General features: G+C 39.5%; 1 protein-coding gene across 1 annotated transcript in view; it reads left to right on the top strand.

Annotated features, from left to right (window-relative positions):
* The first annotated feature begins 432 nt into the window (after window positions 1–432).
* Window positions 433–18774, top strand: part of mta1 (metastasis associated 1) — a 55549-nt gene continuing 37207 nt past the window's right edge. The window contains exon 1 of the mRNA XM_057343633.1: window positions 433–769. Coding sequence (XP_057199616.1) covers window positions 742–769 — 28 coding nt within the window. The 5' untranslated portion in view covers window positions 433–741. The remainder of the gene's footprint in view (window positions 770–18774) is intronic.

Here is an 18774-nt window from a genome sequence, read left to right as displayed (position 1 = left end):
GTACAATTTATAAGCTTTTGTGCCCATGAGGACCTCAATTTTGGTCCCCACAGTGACACGAGTCCCCATGAGTTGGTGTGCATTCAGGTTTAGGTCCCCACCGGGATATACAAACATGAACACACACACACACACAAACCTTTTTAGGACAACTTTTATGACAGATGTAAGTGCTTTTTGGGAAAAAAGGAATATTTTGGGAGAATTATTTCTTATAGCCTTGGGGAGTTCAGCATCCAACATATAAGAACAACCAAATACATCGTTGATCATTTTGCAAACAACCTTTTTCTTTTTTATAGCCTCCCTGTATATATGTTTGTTTCAAACTCGTTCGAAAAGCAACAGTTGTTTATTTGTTTCACTTTTGCCTCTAGTGGGTCCTAAGCAGTACAGCAATGGTCATTCGAAAGAGGCGGGGAAACGTTAAAAGGAGAGTGATGCTTGCCCTCATACACGGACCCTCTTCCCTCCCTCTCCCGTGGCCTGAGTCTCTCCTCCTCACTGAGGAACCCGCTTTGTTGGGAAGGTGTCTCAGAACACGCGCGTGATTCTCAATTCAATCTGCAAAATATAGTAAAGCGCGGCTTCGAAAATATGTGCACTGTCTCTTTAAGATCCCTTCGCTGGTCCGTTTCGTATTGATCAATCCACCATTTTCCAGCGCACAGCACTCAGCGGCGGCAGCGGCGAGAGATAGAAAGCCCTACCTGGAGACGCCAGGCAGGACCGGGTGCAGTCATGGCAGCCAACATGTACCGGGTCGGAGGTAAGAGATCAAGCTTGGTAAAAAACATCGTGTTGTTTTTTTGCGTGTCACCCTCGTACATGCTGTTTTGCGTCAGGGCTTAGCAGTTTTAGGTTTGTCCTTCCTCTTTTATGTTTTAAAGTAGTGTAGTACTAGAGTGAGAGGATGAGGAAGACGATGGTGAGATGAAGAGGAACGCTCTCGTTTCGGGACCCCGGGAATGTTTTTAATAGTAACTGGCTCAACATTTGTCGTTGTTAGCATGATGTAGCGCGTGCGTGTGTCATTGAGTATTAGTAACATTCGGGTAACTCTTAAATTTAGAGAGGAGGGAGGCATATGAGCTTTTAAAGTTAAGTTTGAGCAGCACGCTTTTACTTTGAGACTCCGTTGGGTAAGAAGCGCTGTTTACTGGTACAGTCATGAATCTTATTGGACTTTATGTAAATACGTACGAACAAAAGATAAAGTGAGAAAGTTTGTGAACGTAGACATAAAGCCAATAGATGTAGTGGAGTTTGGTCCTGTGCTTATAAAGATGTTGTAAAAATCCCCAGAACAGAGTAGAAAACGTGGTCACGTTGTGTCAGAGGTTGAACTTAATAGAGATGTAGTCTACACTGATGCACTGAAATTGGTGTGTGATCATAAAAGCCAGTAGATGCCAATAACGCAATGCTGTTTGAATAAATGTGGGTCAAATTTAAAAGGTGTCCACAATTATGTCTAATTACATTAATTATCCATTATGGCTGAAGCTCAGGTACCTATTTAAGTGATTGCATCTGGCTCTGTACAATAGACAAGTGAAAATGAACTGATCCCATGTTGGCATCAATTATCCATTAGGGTACTGGTCTGAGGAGAAAAATGTGTCCTTACTGTGTCCAATGTGTAATTATTGATATAATGAGTGTATTTGGCAGAGGATGTTTAGTCTTGAGAAAGAGGGGCTGTATAGGGTGGTCTAACGTAGAGTAGACAAAAGCTGATCTCATGTCAGGCACTGTGTGAGATCACCTGTGCTGCTCACATCAAATGCATCCTAATGAAAATTCACCTTTTAAAGGAGTCATATGACACGGCTAAAAGGAATATTATCGTTTGTTTTAGATGTAATGCAATGTGTATACACGATTTAAGGTTTAAAAATGCTGTATTTTCCACATACCGTGCATGATTGTATCTCCTCTTTGCCCCGCCTCTCTGAAATGCGCAGATTTTTTACAAAGCTCATCGCTCTGAAAAGCGAGGTGTGCTATGATTGGCCAGTCAACCAGTGCGTAGTGATTGGTCGAATACTGCAAGCGTGTGACGCCTCTTACCATATTTGGAACATAAGGTTCAAAGCAATTGTACTGACAGGTACGCCCACCTTACTTGCGTATACATTTGGGAGGTCTTAGTCAAATCATACCACAAACTGACATTGATTTGTGGGGGTGTGGTTACACGTGGCGTTTCAGGCAGGTCTCGGTGAGTATTCACTTTTAGATAGAATGCATCTTTTGTTCCGACACTTAAATTTTTGCAATTTTACGTGTCTCAAACATGCATGGACAACTTATAACACACCAAAGACACAGAAAAACACGTATTCGCGCCATAAGACCCCTTTAAAAGTTCTTGTTCTCTGCACCTAGACAGTTAGTGTATGTGTGTTTGAAATATACTATTCTTACAGGATATAATATGAATAGTATGCATATTTTCTGTACGCAAAGAATACTCACATAAAGGTGTCTTGCTACAATTGGCAAAATGTGCTGCGTATAACAGAACATACTGTGCTGGGATGTTTACTGCGCACGACTGACTGTCTGTTTTATTGTGAGGAATGAACTGGACTTAATGTGAATCACATTTTTTACCCTTTTTCATGTAATTTCACTAAAATTTAAAATTATTTAAACAAAATTAGACTGAAATATAAGATTGTATACTCGTAACAAATAAATGCCAAAGAATCATTTTGGCTCCATAAATAAACTTGGACAAGTAAACTTTGTTTTTTTTGGTTCTGTGTAGTGGAAAAGGGTTGTTTAGACTATGAAAAGGTAAGAGAAATGGCTCCTTTAAGAAGCTTTCTTTGGGGAACAAACATGGTTTGTAGCACCCTTATTTTTAGGAGTGCACCTTATTTTTTTTTTTTTACAATGTTGCATTGATTCAAAGCAGCTTTATAAGAAATACATTTCACAAAAAATTAAATATAGCTTACATACGGCGTATCATTTTATTCTCCTCATAGAAAGATCGGAATCTACAAAACGGGTATATGTTTTTTTAGACTAAAGGACACTTAGTTGATTAATATGATAGATAACAGGTATCATATCGAACTCCCCTCGAGCTCACATGGAAATGTCTTTTGAAAATGAGAGAAAATTAAATAAGAACAGAAGTGTGTAAACATAAAGAATTTGCCTCATTACAAGTAGGGATGCAACGATTATAGATTTTGTTGGTACGATTATTGTCTCAGGAGTAATCACGGTTGCACGATTATTGCAATTATTATGCATTCATTAATTTCTACATTTTTTCTGGCCCTGCCTAAATTTAAACTTGTCCTACCACAAAAAAGTAATAAATAAATAATAATGTCTAGTTATTTGTTTGTTTTTATATCTGTTTTCTTAATAAATAAGGTTATAATACCCTAAGACTATTAGCCTAACTCACAGACATTTCATATAGTCAAGTGAGATATAGACAGTGAATCAGTAAGTATTAAAATTAGTACAAATGATCAAATTATAAGCAATAGCACAAATAAATGTAATAAAGCAAACACACAAATTAAATTAAGTGTTTTTCATGTGTTTCAAGTTGGTCTAACTATGGTTATCAGGTACAGAAACTGAATAAAGGAGTCAAATGTAAAACACTTCATATTCTTCACAGTATAAATTAAATATATATTAAAGTTAATCAGTCAGGAGTGGTGAGTGTGTTTTGTCTTCGTTTTTTTGTTGTTTGATGAGCATTAAAACAGATATGTTTATTATGCTGCTGTCCCTTTAAGAGCTAGCGCGCACAGATCACATGTTTTTGTATCCCCACTGATTGCGTTCGTAACAAACCATAATGGATTAAATTTATCAATGTGATATAGAGCCCATTCGCTAAATAACGTTTAAACACCACATATTGTTAATAAAAATAACATAAGCATAAGTTAAATTGGTTCAACTTGCATCAGGAGTAGACTTTGAATTTGAGCTTGTGCATCCAGAATGTACGCATCGTATGAGCCGTCCTCGACGCGCCGCTTCTCGTCCGGTGTGCGACTCTATTAACTAACATGCCGCTTTGTTTGTTTACGTTGCACTGAAAGCTCAACTGTCACCGCTACAGCCTTGATTGTGAATGTACATGTAAGATTGGCTGTTTGGTCTCTCTGCCATAGGTTAATCTAATGTGTGTCGTGGCCTCCGCGTTTCTGATAAGCACGGCTCTTTAAGATGGTGCACCGCTGGTGTAACTTTATTATCGTTTTGTGCAAGTTGCAACAGTTCCATTCTGTGCAACAGAAACACACGGTGTAACGGAGCCTTTACGATTGATTAACCGTGATGTTTTTAAGCGTGGTTAATAGTGAACCTCGGTAATCGCTGCATCCCTAATTACAAGACTGTAACATGAATGAAAAATGTGCAGTAGTAGTACAGTTAAAGTCCGTAAGATTGTAGTTGGATCAGTATTTAACATAAATGCATAGTAAAATTATAAAATAAAATATACATGGTATTTCATTCTCTACACAGCTCTGTTCTCTGTGGTTATCCTGTACAGAGACACATCGCAGCATTGTGGATGGTTTAGTTGGGACTTCAAGATTATTGCGTAAATATCTGTTACACGCTCCTCCCAGTATTTGCAACATCTCTGCTGCTGAGGCTGAAAATGGCCCCGGGCTCTTCGTCCAGCACAGAATCTCAGTGGGCCGCCATACCTCTGGCTACTGCATCACCTGATACATATCGACAGCTCCTGCTCTCTCTCTCTCTCTCTCTCTCTCTCTCTCTCTCTCACTGTACATTGCTCCTTATCTCCCATTGGTCCAACATGGACCAAATAGAAGCACATTGAACTACCTCAGACTGGAACAATGCCAGTTTTGCACAATTTTACACCTCCATGTTCAGACCTCTGCTGTGCACCCAACACTTAGCGCAAGCGTACTAATAGCCAAATGCTGAGATGAGTTTGTGATGTAGTTATGCAGTCAGACTATGATTTGATTCTAGTTAAAGCATCCCAGATCCCTTTCTGTTTTCAAAGCGTTCAGAATTCTCCTGGTTCCCCCAGTCATAATCAAGTCATTGACACCCTTTAGAGGATTTTGGGGCATTAAATTGGGATGTGGAGGCATGATGGTTTAAACAATGGCCTGTGAGAAGGAAACAAAGCGTTCCCTTCCTCTTTGTCCTCCCTCACACTTGATGGAGAAGGTAGTCGGCCTGAATTCTCTCTCATTGAGCTAACGGCTTTTCACTGGCTCTCCTTTCTTCTCCCAGAAGGGAGGCTTCTCCTAGACTCCAGCGTAGAAGAAACGTGCCAAGAAAATCAGAAGGAATTTTTTTAAAACGGACCACCGTGATCAGCCACAGAAATGATGGAAATAGGCTGAATCACATTAGGATTGGTGACGTTCAACTCGGCTATGTTAACGGTCGGGATTGAGCATGTCGCTATTGATGAGAAATGTTCTCTAACCCGTCCTGAAGGACCCCTAGTACTGCACATATTGAATGTCTCTCCTTGAGCTCCACCTGCTCAGGATTCGTTTGTGGGTTTTCTTGCTTTTCTCCATGTTTCTTTGTCACACTTGGTGTTTTGCACCATTTCACTCAATCTAACGAGCAGGAGCTCAGCATGTGAATTAGCCACGCCCCCTCATTTTCATACCACGTATACAAGGAACACAGAAATCTTTTTCTGTTGCAATGGTACATGCGTTCATATCATCTAGTCATATTTTAGAGTATGAGCAGATGAGTAGGGTTGTCATGGTACCATAAACATGTCTTACGATAATATACCAGCAGTATCTTGATACCAAGTAGTAGGGCTGGGCGATATTGACCAAAATTCATATCTCTGTATTTTTTTGATGAAAGGCGATATCCGATATGTATATCGATATTTTCTACAAAGTGGAATAAATGTTTACTAGCAAGTCAAAGCCTCATGCGAGATGTCACAATCACCTTTATAAAAATGGCTTGTGAAAAGAAATTCAATGGCAGGTTTTTTTTCCCTATTTGAAAACATACACAGGGTTTTTCCTGGCTCAAAATGAAGCGGAGGTGGTGCCATCCTGATCTTGTACACACGCGTAGGCCTACCGTACCTTTTAGTGGCTTAACCAAAGTGACTTTGAGTTCGACATATTAAAAGTTCTAACAAAATTAGATAAAAATGACAATTATTAAGTTATATAAAACATTACTTTTATTCAACTAAACAGAAATGTTTTTTTATCAAATAAAGCATTTATATCATTTTCAACTAACTTTTCAGCCCACAATAGCCAACTGAATTAACCAGTCTTTCTAAATGAGCAAAGCTCATTCACATCTTTCATTCTCTGTGGTTCACTTTAAATGATTCAATGATCTCTTATATTCGCTAGTGATTGAAAAGTTCAATAGTTTAAATGAATCTGTTCAAATGAGTCATTCGTGTGCGAGTCGTTCTAAACGCAATGGGTGTTCATACTGGCGAACTCGCTGTGTACAGTATACGCTGATTCAACGATCCAATTGCACAGCTAAAGACATTACAATGATGTGCGTCATGTTAATTTAATACATTTCAAGATATGAAACGTACTTGAATGCAAAACAAACAGCCGTGAAACATGGCTCTCAATAAATCCTTGGTGTTTCGAGTCAGACTTCATCACGCAACAGTGTTTTTAGGCGATTTTAACAATCAAAGGTAGTTTAGATGGTTAGAGTTAAGGTTAGGGTTAGGGTGTGGGTTAGGGTAAAGGTTTCGTAAGACTTGAAACACCAAGGATTTTAGTCAAAACCAACAAGCCACGCCCACAGATCTGACTCGAAACACCAAGGATTTAGTGAGAGCCGTGAAACACAGGCTGGCTCTTGTTCTGCAGCTCTTTTTAGTGCCTCAGTGTGCTGATAACAAAACAGCGCCTCCACTGTGGCGTAATGTTGCAACTGCAGTTACAAATGACAGTCTGTTAAATGCACGCAGCATTTCTTGTGAAGACTCACAACATAATTTTGGCGAGAGCCTGAGGCAAAAACCCTGCATACAGCTGCACAGCACTTGTTTAAAACATGTAAATTGAGGGGTCCGTCCAGTTCGCGCTCAGAGCGAGAGTGCTCTGCTCACTCTGCGCATGGGTACTGCGCATGTCAGACACCACAGAGCCGCTTCAAGTTGAACACACCCCATATCGATATTAACGATATTGTCTAATCCCGCATCGCGTTGAAAAAATATATCTTGAAAATCGATATATCGCCCAGCCCTACCAAGTAGTATCACGATGTCGTGCCATATATTCAAATCTATACAAAAAACACAAATTTAGATTAAACATTTTGTATTTACCATAGTAAACTGTTTTATACTTTGCACTAGAATGTTTTTGTATTAACTGTAGTAATTGGATAAATTGTAGCAAATACTGTAGTATACTTAAATATTTACTATGGTAAGACTCAAAAACACCAGTGTCTATGAGTTTTAGTAGTTTACTGTAGTAAATACTAAAGTACACTAGATCATTTTTCTAATTCAAATGTGGGACAAATTTCAATGATACAGCAGTCTTTATAAAGGGAAATATTAGGCTTACTTTAAATGCAGGTAATAAAACGGCCAGTAGGTGGCGTCAATTTTCCTCTGAGTTAGTGAATCATTTACAAACTCGTTCAAAACGTTAATTTGAATCATTATCTCGTCCGAGTCATTCAAAACACACATTAATTTAGGAGATAAACACCGCAAAAAGGCAGATGTAAGTGTTCAAATGAATATTAATGCGCATATGCAACATTACCTACGGTATTACGATACTACCGTTTCAAAAATAGAGGCATCGCGGGTATTTTGAAGCTTTAGCATCGCGAGGCTACCGTAGCACCGGTACACCGTGCAACCCTAGCACAGAGTAGACATATTTTAGAGTACGTTTACACGATAAAAAACTGAAAAGTTTTTCCTTCAATCCTATAACGATGCATCACGATATCTACGACTATGAAAACAAAATGCCCATGAAAAGGTTCAAGTCCGAGTAAAGTGACATTAAAATATGTTTTATCACACAGTTTGTCACACAACAGAAAAGTGTGTTAACCACCCAGCCATATTTGAATGTAGAAAAAAACATCCAAGTAAATAAAATAAGTTATCAAAATCTCAAAAAATAAGCAGGACTCTGCTCTCAAATGCTGGGGGTGTGTCCGCTGTTGGCGCTGAAGCCACTCCCACTCGCGTGGTCCCCAGTAGGCTATATGTGAAGATTTTTGTGGGAGGATTTGAATTCAAATACGCACAATATTCATTAATAGATCATTCATGAGTTCGCCTATGCAGATAATAATGCATGTTAAAAGGTATTTGTATTTGGCGTGATGTCCGGGGAGAGGGCTCAGAGCCCGTCAGTTTCTTCCGAACTCAGAGTGCTCTCCCGTTGTCTTGCGGGAGAAAACAGGCTCGTGGTGAGGAGCCGGGGTGGTGGAGGGATGCTTGAAGGCTGTAGAGAGAATGCCGGTAAGACAGCTTTGTCTATTTGTAGTGGTTCTCTCTTGAGCTGATAAGGTAGATGCTGAGATTGCTGATAGCGAACCATTTATCTGCTTTATTATCTGCTCGTGCTCCTTCTGAACTTTGTCAATTATAAATCGTTCACTGAAGCACGTCGCAATCACGCACAGTGATCCTCCATTCGCGTTGTTCCCATCGATCCATTCACGTCTGCATTACCGTTTGCTTGTTATTTGGTGTGAGATTTGTTTATTTAGGCAGAGTGAGAGCTTGAGAGAGCCTTAAAGTGTGTGTGTGAGAGCTTACAACCCCTGAGCTTGTGATTGAGCACACACCTGATGCTAGGCACTCTAGTGATAGGGGAGTGGCCATGTATGCTCGGACGCTCCATTGAGTCATCGATCCCCCGTTTTAGCCCCGCCCAAAAAATCCTGAACAGAGAATGGGTGAAAAACTGTTTAACGGTTTAACTCCACAATTCAGTACTAGACACTTCTGTGTCTTTCTAATGTGTTTCAGCAATACATTTCTAACATCTATAATGTGTTTAGAAACAATTCTCAGAATTCTCTTTATCCGGACTTTAAGTGCAACATTTGCCACTTTATTTAAGTCCACAAAATGTTTTTTTCAGTAGGTAAATTAATAACCTATTACCAACATGAGTAACATTTAACTTTGTGAACTGACACATTTAACTCCTTAAAGAAATTCTATAAATCAGGTACATTTATACACATATCAGCCTCTTATTTAAACCTGGGAACATCTCATTGTTAACCAGCTTAAATTAAATAAACCTGAAAACATCTCAGTGCAGCAACTTTCCTTAAACACATTAACGTTCATTCCGCACTAGCACTATCTGCCATCCTAAACTCTTTAGTTAACGTTTGTTCACGTTTCCCTCATTCATGTGTTAAGTGCCACCCAGTGGAGCCTAGGGCTGTGCTAAAATGTCGATACATGTAACTATCGCAATATTTTTTTTTCCGATAGTGTATCGATAGTGATACCTCTACTATCGATATAAATTTTTAAAATCATGTCATATACATACGGCCAAAAGTAAGTGGAAGCGAGCATGGCGAAAAATATATGAACGCTTGGAGCTCTCAGAGCTGATGTGGGGCTTTTCAAAATAAGTAATGGAGTAATGAGTTATATAAAATAATGCTGTTTGTAGGCTTCGCAAGTCATGACACAAGTCACTTGGCTACTGCAGTGCATTAGACAGAAAGTTTATTAAGAAAAGTAACAATGACATTTATTGTGCTTTCACGGATGTGACACCAGCACATTTACAGCACGGATGAACCAGGGGTTTTATTCTGCCCATGTTCAGTGTTTTAACTGTAATGCACCACAACAGCCAAGTGACTTGCGTGAGCCACCTTATTCCCCTGTGCTACCCACTTGAGGGGCGCAATCCACAGTTTGAGAACCCAAACCTCCGATCTAAAGGTCCATGCATCGCACATCATGGCCACTCTGCAGAGGTAAGGGATGTTTTTACACTTATCCTTACAGAAAACCCCCGGTGGTGCACAGCATGTTGTATTTCTAGCTCTACTTTTTACATTTTCTATTTAAAGTATTGCAATATATCGCAAATGTGTATCGTATCGAAATACATAGCAATATATTGTATCGTGACCCATCTGTCGTGATATGTATCGTATCGGGAGGCACTTGCCAATACACAGCCCTAGTGGAGTCGTGACGAAATACTTTGTGTATTTCAAAATGCATATTACATATACATATCGAAATACATATCTTGTTTTATTAATTATTTAAAATATCAATGTTTGCCACCAGCGTATCGATTTTCGTATCGCACGGAGAATATTTTCATATCGCCATAATGATATATTGTCCTACCCCTACACAAGACAGCGTTATCAAAACGATCTGCATTTACATGGATCTGGGAAAACGAATACATCGATGTATTATGCATGCCAGGCCAATGGATGGCGCTGTTGCGCTATAAAGAAACCCTACGTGCTTGCGCACATTGTTTTAATCTAAAAGTGCTTTTAATACACTTTGTCGGCTTGTATGTGTGTTAATAGTAGTGTGCATATAAACACTATGTCTCTGCTGGTTGTAGTGGTGCAGCAAATCAATTTTTGCAGGAGAAATGATAAGTATGTCACGCGGCACAAACATTCAGCACGGAGGCAGCCATTTATTTTTGGGATATACTCGCTTGTGTGACGTCATCCTTTTTGGAAAATGGCGCCTTCAGAGTTTACACGGAATGATAATGCCGTCGTTTTCAAAAACTTGTACTTTTAGACCCGTTTTCAAAAGTTTGCTGTTTTCGTGTAAATGAACAGCCAAAATGCATAAAGTGTCTTCTGTTTTTAGTTGAAAACAGTCTCGTGTAAATGGCCTCTTTGATTTTCTCCCAAATTTTGGCACAGGATTCTGTTATCTGGTCCACATTGGTACATTGTGCAGAAAGTTCCTTCAAGGTTGGTCTAATTGAATTGAATAGAAAAAGTCTAAATGTAGTGCACCCCTGTCTTTTGGCGAAAAAGGTACGGTACATCTGCCTTATGTCATTAACAGACCCAAATGCAATATAAACCAAAGAAACTTGGCAGAAAGTGCCACAGAAGTTACTGTATGTGTTTCCCTCACCATTTGTATAGCTGTTTAATAAAATGAGCCAAAGATTAAAAATGATAATTCCACAGATTTTGCAGAATTCTGCAGATTTTTCTTAAAACTCACTCTATACTGTCCATTCATTGGTTAAACCAGACTACTGTATGTACTGTACAGCATTGAACTGTTTTTTTCATGAGGTTTAATTGGATACTCCCCCCCCCAAAATAAAATTCTGTCATCATTTACTCACCCTCTTGTCATTTCAAACCTGTATGACTTTCTTCTGCAGAACACAAAAGATATTTTAAAGGACCCATTGGATGAAAGTCAATATTTTTCTGTGTTTAAGTGCTATAATTGGGTCCCCGGTGCATCTAGCAACCCAGAAAACGTGAAAGACAAGATCCCAGTAACTTTGTTTTGGTAAGCCTTTCTCTGCAAGCATGTGAGAAATCGAGCTGTTCAGATTTCGCTCCTGATGTGATGTAGACGCAGGCTCTTATTATAATATTACCGCCCCTTAATCTACACAATTCCACCACGGCGCTGCCGCCATTATTGTTTTCACAAGCGACAGTGCCATGGCTAAAGTTCGTGGACAACATGCAATGTAGTTGCTGCACAGAGTCCTAACCTCTGAAGAGACTGGAGTGGATTTATTTTATTTTTAGTGGAAATCCCTCAGAAACCATAAGTAAAAACCTGCTTGTTTGCACGAATCACTTCAAGCCGGAGTGCTTTATCAACCTGGGACAGTACAAGCAAAGTTGTTCCTCAAGAGGGTTCGAGACCAACTGAACGAGACAAAGTTGCCGATGTAAGTAATATTTATCAACAGTCTGAATTGAGTTTAGCTGTATGTATGTTAATACATTATGTGCGTTAATATGTTCAGCTGCGGCAAGCTGTTTGTTTTGCTAATGAACAGGGGTGAACACTACTGTTAGTTTCATTTTAAGTCTCAAATCATTTATCCGTAGGCTGAAAAATCTGTCACAGCATACTAGTTATGCTCTCACGTTGTGTGTGTAACGCTATAAGTTGTCAACGACAAGCACTAAAATCCACGGAATTCCGCTGAGATCTGCAGGTGCGCATTCTGTGGATTTTAGGCAAGCATTCACGCACAACGTGAGCGCTGCTTGCTGTGACAGATTTTTTAGTCTCCGGACAAATGATTTCAGATGTTTAAAATGAAACTAACCGCAGAGGAGTTCAGGAAACATAATTTAGCTAAACCATTGCCATGGCAGTACTACACGTGTGTTGTGTTGACACGCCGGACGGAAGGGGGGTGGGGTGCACTGTAACTCATTATCAGTTAAAGAGACATGCACCAAAACGGGTTGCTGTGAGCATAGCTGTTTTTGACGAGGCAAAAAGGGTTTTGTTCACACAGCCATTGAGTGTTTTTAAGCAAAATATGTTCTAGACATTTCATGAAGACCCTAATAAATCATATCAACTTGTTGAAAGTGCTCATTTAATGAGTCCTTTAAAGAATATTGGTAACCGAACAATGGCGGATCCATAGACTTGCATTGATTTCGTGTCCATACAATAGAAGTGTATGAGTACCGCCATTGTTCATTATTGGTTGAACTAGCCATTTAAATACAGGTAATGATGGGTTGCAGTAACTGCAAGCTGTCAGTTGCCTAGCGAAGCATCACTGCCCCTTGCTGAGTCCTTAAGCTCCACCCAGGAGCAGTTATCTAGCTAGCACAGTTGTATGATTGACAGTTAAAACAGCAACATTATAATTTATTCAATAAATTCCTCCACTGGCAGAGAGTTTTTAATGAGATGAGAGGAATAGTGTTGTTTCTGAGAAAATGCTCCAAGGATTAATTTACTAGTTTCTGCTGTTACTTTAGCACTAGATTTGTTCAACTTTGTGTTGAAGGAAGTGTTTAAACGGTTGATTTTAAAAACAAATTTTCACCATTAATCCATAACTACTAGAAAAACCTTAAAGGAGACATCAGATGAAAACCCCACTTTTTCTGTGTTTAAGTGATATAATCGGGTCCCCGGTGCATCTAGCAACCCAGAAAACGTGAAAAATAAGAACCCAGTAAGTTTGTTTTGGTGTGCCTTTCCCTGCAAGCATGAGAAATTGAGCCGTTCAGATTTCGCTCCGATTGTGACGTCCAAAGCAGATTTTATTATAATGTTACCGCCCCTTAATCTGCACAGTTCCACCCACCGCGCTCCGTCCACCGTGCTCCTTCGCCTGTTTCCCATAACCTGCGAATTACGCCTTTGGGGGCGGGGGCACTGATAGATAAGTGAATGGTTGAAGGAGGGGAGACGAAAATGAGTGACTGAATGCGCCGCTTGCTCAATATAACATTTCTGCGCATTAAATTTATAATACACAAAAATTATATATTGATCAGTTTGACAGTCGCACCGGTGCGACCATTAAGAAAAACAGGCAGGAAAAATAGTCACAAAATGAGACCATTTAGTCGCAGTCTAGCGTGTCGGAGCATTGGTTATGATTTTCGGACGGATCAGGCCTTAACTTAACATTCTTAACGAAAAAGTTGTCAATCGTTCTTTTCATCTTCTCTCATCATCCGTGGCTACATCCACTCTGTTTATCTGATGGGCCTAGGCTACTCGTCTCTCTCTGTCTGACTGTAGCACAGCATTTTCAAACGTACACACTAGGGCTGCAACAACTAATCGATAAAATCGATAATAATCAATAATGAAATTCGTTGTCAACGAATTTCATTATCGATTAGTTGGTCTGTGACGTCACTTGACGTCACGCAGTTATAAATCAAGCGCGTCTTCTTCCCTTTTAAAATTATTGTTTTAGATGTGTCTCTCCATGCAGCATGAGCTGCCCAGTTTTAAAGTCAGATGTGTCTCCGTGGATGCGTCTCTTCGTGCAGCGCGAGGTGCGCAGTTTTAAAATCAGATGTGGTTCTCCGTGGATGCGTCTCTTCGTGCAGCGCGAGGTGCGCAGTTTTAAAGTCACACGTGTCTCTCCGTGGATGCGTCTCTCCGTGCGGCACAAGTTGTGCAGTTTTAAAGTCAGACGTGTCTCTCGGTGCATGCGTCTCTCCGTGCAGCGCGAGGTACGCAGTTTTAAAGTCAGACGTGTCTCTCCGTGCAGCGCGAGGTGCGCAGTTTTAAAATCGCACTTGTCTCTTCGTACAGCGCGTGGTGCGCAGTTTTAACGTCACACTTGTCTCTTCGTGCAGCGCGAGGTGCGCAGTTTTAAAGTCACACGTGTCTCTCCGTGGATGCGTCTCTCCGTGCGGCACAAGTTGTGCAGTTTTAAAGTCAGACGTTTTGCATGCATCTCTTCAAGCTGCGCAGTTTTAAAGTTTAAAGGGGAGAGGTGTTTTAAATGACAGAATTAAAGATTATATTAGTAAAACCCAATTTGTGGCGTTTGCACTTTGCAAAGTACATATTAGGCGAAATACCCTGATTTGGTGGTTTATTTAGTTCAGAGGTGGGTAACGAAGTACATTTACTTGAGTACTGTACTTAAGTACACTTTTTGAGTATTTGTACTTAAGTATTACTTTTTCTGTTTACTTTTTACTGTACTTCACTACATTTGAATGACAAATATCTCACTTTTCATGGCACAAAGAAATGATTTCTTTGGCCGACCCTCCCCTCGCTCCCACGTTTGGGAGAGACTATTGTCAGTTGCTTCTAATATGACACACATGAATCAACTCACCAGGTGTAACATTTTGGGAGAAGGTTAATGAGTTCAGTTGTGTATACTTTTCCCATATCTGATTTACTTATTATAAGCAAAATATGTAATTACATTTTATCTGATTAATCGATTAATCGAAAAAATAATCACCCAACTAATCGATTATCAAAATAATCGTTAGTTGCAGCCCTAGTACACACATGTACAGGAATATCTGGACCACGGCCAATCAGAGCGGGGTCCGCCCTTCACTATCTCTGATTGGTTTAGACCACGATATGGGCCTAATGTGTCTGTTGTTGAACCACAGGGAGACTTTCGCAGAGACTTTTTTTCCCTCAAACGGCTGGTCGCACCGGTGCGACATAATATTTTTTTTAGTCGCACCATTGAGAAATTAGGTCGCATGTGCGACCAAATTGGTCGCACTCTAGAGCCCTGTTAGAGTTTCAAACCTGTCTAGCGAAGATGTGAAGCATGATCAGAACAATGTACGCAATCCTGAAAGACAATCATAAGAGCAGTGTTGTTTCTAGGCTGTATTTACTTTGTTGGCTTGTTGTATGGTATGAGGTTAATTTGGGCAGAGTGAGAGCTTGTAAACGCGTGTCTCCTGCGTGCGAGTTGGCGACTCTCTGCTTTAAATCCCAGTACTTCTATGATCATTTGACACAGAAATAATGATAGTGTGGTTGAAAAGACTGTTTGTGACGTCATTTCATACCTTATGATGATAATGCTTTCTCTGCTTCAGCTGCAGCACCAGCACAGATTGAAGCGTTATGATTTTATGGTGTTTAGGGTGTTTGAATCGAGATCGCAATCTTTTAACGATTAATCTTGCAGCTCTAATTATTAGTCACACTTTGTTACTTGGTTTTTGCAAATATCTAACCAATAAAAAGTATTTAAAAGGGCTCAGTGTTTTGACAGACTTGTGGCGCTGGTAACATCACGAACCAATTAGCATATTTGTGATGTCATCACGTCGTGTTTGCGTCGTGTTAGTGTTAGCACTTGATATCTGTTTTTCTTCTACTCTCTGATCTTGTCACATTATACAGTACTTTACAGCTGAATGCCACCAACAGTCACTTTAACTGCTGCTAAAATAAACGCAACATCATTGGACAAAATCACAATATAGCACATCTCCATTATAGTGTGGCTATATGCTGTTTGTCCTTTCTCCACAATGTGTTGCTGTATTATGAACTCTTCTTTGATTTTAAAAGCAAGTGACAGTTAAATACACTACACGGAGCTAACTTCACTCGCGGACGAGAGGCCGAGGGCTCGCACACACATGGAGCTCATCGGTAGAGAGTGCATGCAACACGGAAGAGGAGGACGTGCACGCGGCCACGCTGCACTCACACCAAACAAGTCAGGAAGGAGAGAAGATGTGTAAGCGCTGTTTATCCACTAGTTATTCGATCACAGATACTGTCATTAGCACGGATGGATACAAAAAAATGTGACGGCAAATATACTTGGACGGCCATAAATATACCTGGGCGGACCGCCCAAGTAAATGTATTGTATGGGAAACGCTGATATGTGTACGGATATCTCTTTTCTCTTTATTCATACTCTGTTTTTTTCAACATTTCTTCCAAAATATACAGATTATATAGTCTACCATCTAGTTATAAAGAGGCTTACACACAAAGGTCACTGTATAACTTGAAAATCAGAGGCAGAGGCAGACTGTAACTATATCACTTAAGAGCAACACTACAGGGTTTTTCCTGTACAGAGAAATTGGAGGCGGCCGCCTCCGTCAAATGTCGTGCCGCCTCGGACTTGCCAAAATTATGTCTGGTGTCTTCACAAGAAATGCTGCATGCATTTAACAGTAGAGCTGCACGATTCTGGATAAATTGAGAATCCCGATTCTTTTGTTTCAAATAGAGATTGCGATTCTTTTACGATTCTGAATGATGACTAAAAGTAATACATCATTTACTAGAGGTTCTGACAAAAAATTGTTTATTTAGGTACGTAGGACTTATAATGAGAAATTTTTAACCACAAATTTCATAGTGTTTTTTTTTTTACTTTAAATGCAAAAGTTTAACTTCCTAAAAAGTATTAATGCATTGAATTAACGTGTATATGAAATATTCCTCAGTAAAAAAAATTCATAAGGTGACACTTGCAATTAGAGGTCTTGCCTGATATCTACAGACTGCTTGAAGGGGTCTTTAAAGAAGGGCACTACTGATAAACATAACAACGCAGTATTCTCATCTGTAAACACTTTAAAATAACTTTCGCAACTTGATGAAAAGCTCTAATAGCTCAGCTTCTCTATTAGCGTAAATACAGTGATAAGCGCCACACACTCTGATGACGTGTTTTACCGCAATGACGGATATAAACGCGCACTCGGATTTGTCAGCGCTACAAACTGTCTGCAATCGATAGTTTCGTTTCAAACCTGTCTAGTTAAGATGTGAAGCATATTCAGAACAATGTAAGAAAGACACTCATAAGAGCAGTTTTGTTGTCAGGCTGTATTTACTCTATATGTTGGTCTGTTGTTTGGTGTGAGGTTAATTTGGGCAGCGTAGGAGCTTGTAAACGCGTCTCATGCGTGTGAGTTGGCAACTCTCTGCTTTAATCCCAATACTTCTGTGATCATTGGACACAGAAATAAGGATAGTGTGTGGTTGAAAAGACTGTTTGTGACGTCGTTACATACCTATGATAATAATGCTATCTCTGCTTCTGCGGCAGCACCAGCACATATTGAAGCGTTATGGTTTTAGTCCGAGGTAAGTTAGACACGAGAATCGTTGATTTTCATTAATGAGATCGCGTGGGTGTTTGAATCGAGATCGCGATCTTTTAACGATTAACCGTGCAGCTCTATTTAACAGACTATCATTTGTAACTGCAGTTGCGGCATTACGCCACAGTGGAGGCGCTGTATCATTATCAGCACACTGAGGCGCTAAAAAGTAGTGGTGGGCGATACTGTAAAATCTGGTATCGATCCGATACCAAGTAAATGCAGGGCCAGTATTGCCAATATCGATACCAATACTTTTTACTTTTAAAAAGCATTCACTTGAACTTAAATTTACTTTCCTGTTGATGAAATGTCATGATTTATCAGATGAATGCATCATTAATATGCTAAATCTGAATACATTTTCATGACCACTAAAATATTTTGTGATTTGTGCTCTTAATGTGCCTGTAGGCTAATTAATCACGTAGATGTTAAAACACGGGACATAATTTAAACCAAATAAATCTATTTATTTAGTTATTTATTCCTGTAATCGAATTTGCAAACATGAACTTTGCACCAAATTATTACTGGAAAATAGTAACATTAACATATTAACAGAACTGAAAAACGATATATAACAAAACATTTCTCGTTATCCCAGTACTACTTCTCTAGCTTTAAAAAAAACAAACAAAGTGGACACAATTATTACTGAAGAACAAAGATTTTAAAACTGCTTTTCCATTTTTGTTCAGTGTTATGTTTAGAAAATAATAAAACAAATTAACATTGTTCTCGTTCATTACACCTTTTTAAGTGAATTTATAAACAAAGTGCACGCAATTGAGAGACAAAGTAAATAAAGTGCTTAAATAATAAAGTACTTTCAATCTTTGGCTTTTTACCCCCAAAGGCCCACTGCCATACATCGCATTTCGCAGTGTTTTTATTCACCGAGGTGAAAAACTCCAGACGATGCTCCTCTTCTTTTCGCCGGCTGCATCAGCGTCTGCGTGCTTGCGCTTGGCGCTGCTGAGTCACGTGATAGCGGACTACAAAACACAGCAGGGCAGGGAGGAGCAACGTGTGCAAAACTAGGTGTATGGGAAATAGTTTTTCTTAATTATACAATTATTAGCTACATTAGTAAATAAATAAAATCAGTAGTAAAAACTAAAAACACATTAGTATCGATATTTTTATGTTAGGATC

This window comes from Triplophysa rosa, linkage group LG10 (genome assembly GCF_024868665.1).
Source record: "Triplophysa rosa linkage group LG10, Trosa_1v2, whole genome shotgun sequence".
NCBI classification, from domain to species: domain Eukaryota; kingdom Metazoa; phylum Chordata; class Actinopteri; order Cypriniformes; family Nemacheilidae; genus Triplophysa; species Triplophysa rosa.
The sequence above is the reverse complement of the archived record's forward strand: the minus strand, read 5'-3'. Positions and strand labels throughout refer to the sequence as shown.